Raw genomic sequence first — 5447 nt, 5'->3', positions numbered from 1 at the left:
TTTGGTCTTCCACTTCAAAACAAAGATTAAAAAGATGTAGGGCCAGGTGCGGTGGCTCACACCTATAATCCTAGCACTCTGGGAGGCCGAGGCGGGTGGATTGCTCGAGGTCAGGAGTTTGAGACCAGCCTGAGCAAGAGCGAGACCCCGTCTCTACTAAAAATAGAAAGAAGTTATATGGACATCTAAAAATATATATAGAAAAAAATTAGCCGGGCATGGTGGCACATGTCTGTAGTCCCAGCTACTCAGGAGGCTGAGGCAGAAGGATTGCTTGAGCCCAGGAGCTTGAGGTTGCTGTGAGCTAGGCTGACGCCATGGCACTCTAGCCAGGGTGACAGAGCGAGACTCTGTCTCAAAAAAAAAAAAAGATGTAACCTCAGAAAACGGAACTTTTTACATTCCTTAAAAAAGGAGCACCATCAGGCCACTATCTTATTTTATCAGGATCTCAAGTGTTGGATTAGTTTTCCTAGAAAGAGAACTGAATTGACTCAATTCAAATGTTACCTGCCCAACCATAATAGCACCTTTTTACACCATCACATAGTCACCAAAATCACCTATTTTTCAAAATAAAAAATCACAGCCTACTATGTATTACTTTCACAGTTTCTTTCTAGAAATTAGGTGCATGGTACAGTGGAGTAAGAATGGAAGACTCCAGATTTCACCAAGATGTCAAGTTCTATACAATTGAATAGAATTGTCAAAGACCGTTAAAGCTAACAACCAACCAAGCAAGGATAAAAGTATTCCATAACCAAGTAAATACTTGCTGTGTCCTTTCCCTTTAAGAATTTTAAATAAGGTCACATTTATTCATTCAACAAACATTTATTGAGCACCAGAAACTGTGCTAAGTGCTAAGGAATATAACTGTGAACAAGATAAACCGGGTTCCCGCCTTGACCAGAGACTTTTGCTTTAAATGATCTCGCTAACTACTACATGACATTTGATGTTCTCCGCTAGGATTATATTTTTTGGAAAGTCAGAGTCATACGAGGCCTCTTCTGGAACACTTTTAAAGTTTCTTTATGGCAAACTTGATAGAAATCTTTGTTTAATTTAGAGAAGGAAGAAAGATGGTCTCCAGTATCCTTTGGAAAAGCATGTTGAAGGTCAAGTTAGCTCGCACACAACATGGCCACTGGTGACCAACGAGGCAGTTTAGACCATTCGGTTGCGCTTTTGGGTTGGGGAGTCTGTGGTGCCATCAGTGCACTGGGCCGAAGTGCGCTTGCGGTTCCCCCCACTGTCCACGCGGAGGGCCAGCTCTTCTGATTCGGAGGGGTTCAAGTCGTCCTCGAAGAAGCTACTTTTTCGGCGCCCACTGCTGGCGACGCTGCCGTCTTGAGGCGGGGAGGCGGGGGCGCCTGATCGCACGCTGATGCTGGCCATGGCACCGTTGAGGCCATGCAGGGCGATGGCCTCGTGGAAGGGCTGCAGGTCGACGTCCACCGACGAGCTTGACTCAGTGGCCGCAGCGTGGCTGGGTGCCCCAGCGGGCGGCTTCGGGGGCGTTCTGGGAGCGCGTGGTGGGGGAGGAGCAGGGGGCACTTTGCCACACAGGAAGCTAATCAGGTCTTCGCGACGAATGGTGCTCCGGCCCTTCTTCACCCACTCCAGCACATCTTTGATGCGACGCTGGTAGCCAACCTGGACGCCCAGGTCAAAACTTCGCTGGTGGGCATCCCCGCTCTCTTTGTAGAGGCTGGTCACGGCCATGGCCGCGTTCTGGAAAGGGTCCCACATGGACAGTCCTGGCTGTTGGCACCCAGAATCCTTGTAGAGCTGGGCCACGGCGGTGGCCGAGATCTGGAAGAGGTGCCACAGCCTTTGCTGCTCGCTCTTCAGCCCCGCCGCCTCGGCCGCCGCCTCCTCTCGTAGCTCGGGGGGCAGCTGCTCTTCCTGCTCGGCCTCGGCCAGGCACTGGCGCTCCCACTTGGAGAACCAGTGCTCCGCGACCTCGGCCTCGCCCTCCTTTGGCTGCTCCTCCATCCTCCTCCTCCAGGCCGCGCGCCGCCGCCGCCTCCTTCTTCACCTCACCTCCTGCTCCGAGCTCCCCTCCTCCTTCTGCAGCCGCCGCCGCCTCCTCGCGCGCCGGCGGGCGGGCGGGCGGCGGGCGCGCGCGCGCGCGGGCGACGGGGCCCTGAGGCCAGCTGCCACGGCGCGCGCCGCCCCGCCCCGCCCCGCCGGCCCGGCCCCTGGCAACGCCGCGGTCGCCGCCTCGGCGACCGGCGAGATAACCCCGCAGCCGCCGCCGGCGCTGCCGCGCTGCCCCCTTCCGGCCGAGCGGTGCGCTCTTACGGCCCCCCCATGACGCCGCGGCCTCCCCGCCGCCGCCGCCGCCTCAGTCACTGCAGCCTCAGCGTCCCGGCGGCTCGGTCCCGGCCGCCGCTCGCGCCGCGGCTGCCGCACCGACAACGCGGAGGGGGCCCGGCGGGAGCGCTGCCTCAACGCGGCGCTTGTCTACCGCTTGGCCCCCTTTTCACACATTTTTGGGACTTGTCGGCTTCATCCAATGAGCTGATCAAATTTTACATCCTATGTTGCCAGAGAGGATTATGGGGCAACTTCATGGTGTCGATCACATCCAGGGCGCCGATCGGGGAGGCCGGGGGATAGAGTGGAAAGAGCGCAGCTAGTGGGCAGGCAATCTGGACCCCAGCAATGTTCTCCACCCAGTAGGTGCCCGAGAAAAGTGTTTTCCGTGGGCCAAAGCAATACTTTGTAGAGAAAAAAAAATCACATGAAGGAAAGCTCCTGTCCCCTCCCCACCTTCTTGGGCCTCAGTTTCCCCAAGTGTCCAATGGGTTTGGTGGACTAGGTCTCCGGAAAACACTTCCAGGCGTGACTGAGAACTTTTCCTGTTCTTGCAAAGTACTTCTCAGGGGCCAGTTGCTGACTTACCAGATTCTAAGAACAACGTCAGAAATGCTGTTGATTCCCCGCCCCCGTATTCTTGCAAAGATTTTTGTCATTAAGAAAAATGGGGTGGGGGGGGTTCTGTGTGGACTATTCTCAACTATTGAAAATTCCAAGATGAAGAAGTAAGGGGAAAAAAGGAAGGAAAAAAAAAGCCCAAACACGGGATTTTCTGTTCTAGTGTAAGGTTCAGTCCCATTTAGGAAAGAAAGAAAAAAAAAAAACTTACCTAATTTCCAACACCCTAAAAATTCTAGCTAGTTAAAACATTATAATAATATTAAAATTAAGCTAAAACGGTATGGGAAACTAACATCTTTTCCTTGAGTTCAATAACAAATCCCTTGTAATGATGCAATCCTTTTTCAGTGCAGACAATTCCAGAGCAAAGTGTGTTAAAGAAGAAAAATTATCACTGACCTTAAAAGAACATCAAAAATGGGAGGAACTAATGTAATGATCTGAAGATTTAGAGAAAAAAGTTAAAATGTCACAGCTTTAGTTGTGGAACACTTGCTAAGTATCCAGAAAGCCTTACAGAAAAAAATTAAAGAAAGCTAAATCTTCTAGCAAAATATGTGTATGTGTATGAAAATTAGTACATAAAAATAAAATGATCTTATCAGTAAGCTTTACCATCTTCCTTAAGGAAATACATGTTTCTAAGTTAAATTTAAAAGAGAATAAGAAGAACAACAACAACAACAAGAACAAGAAGAAGAAGAAGAAGAAGAAAGAATTGTGCCCTTTCTCTGCAAACTGGGCTTTTTCACGATTCATTAAACCCTTTTTCCATATGTGTAATTGGACTCTTCTCATTTACATAAACTAAGGATGAGGCAAAAGACCTAAGATCAGCCCAAAAGGCGAGAGATGTTTCTCATTCTCCTATGTTTTAAAAAAAAAAATTGTAGAAGAAAACTTCAAGAGGGCAGAGCCTCCTTCCTCACCCCCACCCCACCAGACCTGAAATTCTTCATGGCCAAGGAGTTAGCCGGTTTGCAGAGCTTTGGGGGTTGCCCTGCACATGGTGCCTCACAGTTATTATCAGAGGCACATGTTTTTATTTTATTTTCTCTACGTACAAAGCTTGGGCCAAAATGACTGACAGTAGGACGCCACATCCTACTTTCTCTCCTCATTTTTGACTGCGTTAAAAAACAAGAAGAAAGACTGCACTGTCTTTTAAAGAGCACAACCCTCTGCTTGGGCTTGAGTTGTCTGGCCATTCAGTTGGTTTCAGCACCTGATTAATTAGTTAATTAGTACTTAGAGCTGACTAGCCTCGTTCGGCAATTTTCATGCCCTGCATGGTGAAATGTTGAATCCAGCATTGAAATTTCTGTGTCACACACCCTAATTATTATCACCTCACTACTTTTAAAACCATTGCACCAAATTATTATTATAGACAGAGCCAGACAACTGTGTGGGAATATGTTCTTTCTGAGAAATAATGGTAGACAATATTTTCCACTGTCGCCCTTAACACATTTAAATAAAACAATTGAATGAGGAAAATTCTAATTCAGTTAGCCTCCAACTCCTTCCATTGAGAAAATGATTTTAGGAGAAATGTTAGAAAAATTACATTAAAAATTTTTTTAAAATAGTAATGTTTTATTAGTTTCCAGGATGGCACAGAATGTATTTACATGATATCCTGAGATTAGTTTTGTTCCCACGTACTCTAAAATGTTAGGAATTTTTTTAAAAATAAGAGAAAAATAGAGACAAAACAAAAAGACCATTTTTTACTTGCTATAAGGAAATGATGCTATCTATGTTGGGGGGATAAACTTTTGATGTTTAAAAGAGCTGATGGTTTAGGAATGAGTTGTCTATGGGAAGAAATATTCCTTGGTTGCTGCCCCATTATTCCATAAATTTGATGTCATGGCTAAGGTTAAATATCAACTAGAGAAAAAATAGTTTTTAGAAAATAAGGACACAAACCTAGGGCCATCTGATTTTTAGCATTTCTCAATGTACTATTACTGAAAAGGGCCCCGTATGTCAGTGATTTCCAATATTATTGGTAGCTATTTTCACCTGGAACAATCCTTATATATCAGTAGTGGGTTGCCTGTAATTGTAAGAGCTAAATGGTACACAAAACTGGATACACAACCACACAGACCAGTAAATGGGTCGGACTCAAAGCAAAAGTAAACACCAACCTTAGGAAATGAAAGAAGTTAAAAGATAAGTGTTAAGGACCTTATTCTTTTTGGAGAATAAAACAAGATTTAGTAGCTTTCCACTTAATTTAAATGAAAAGAATCACTACCTTACATATTGCAGTGATAATGTAATGGGGAAAGAAAACAAAAAAGTCTTTGTACAAATGACACCTCCTATAGTTGTTGTGAAGAAACTTTTCCCCTTGGTATCTGCTAACAAATTCTAATTAATGCTGCACATTCCTTTACTGAAATCATTTAATGCGTAACAAGGGGGGTAAAAAGAAATGCTGAATGCTTGTGATTGCCCTGTTAGAATTATGGGAGTGAAAG

At 46.1% G+C, this 5447-nt stretch overlaps 1 protein-coding gene across 1 annotated transcript; it reads right to left on the bottom strand.

The window, feature by feature from the left end:
* Nucleotides 1-821: 821 nt before the first annotated feature.
* Nucleotides 822-2047, bottom strand: LOC123628330 (UPF0472 protein C16orf72). The gene has a single exon (XM_045537977.1). The coding sequence runs from the start codon at nt 2002-2004 to the stop codon at nt 1174-1176; it is 831 nt and encodes a 276-aa protein (XP_045393933.1). The 5' UTR covers nt 2005-2047; the 3' UTR covers nt 822-1173.
* Between the last annotated feature and the right edge of the window lie 3400 nt (nt 2048-5447).

The sequence above is a fragment of the Lemur catta genome, chromosome X (assembly GCF_020740605.2).
Source record: "Lemur catta isolate mLemCat1 chromosome X, mLemCat1.pri, whole genome shotgun sequence".
Lineage (NCBI taxonomy): Eukaryota > Metazoa > Chordata > Mammalia > Primates > Lemuridae > Lemur > Lemur catta.
Note: the sequence above shows the minus strand (reverse complement) of the source record. Positions and strands in the feature narration are given on the sequence as shown.

Coding starts and splice junctions, on each gene's coding strand:
- LOC123628330 (XM_045537977.1), bottom strand. CDS start 2,004: ATGGAGGAGCAGCCAAAGGAGGGCGAGGCCGAGGTCGCGGAGCACTGG.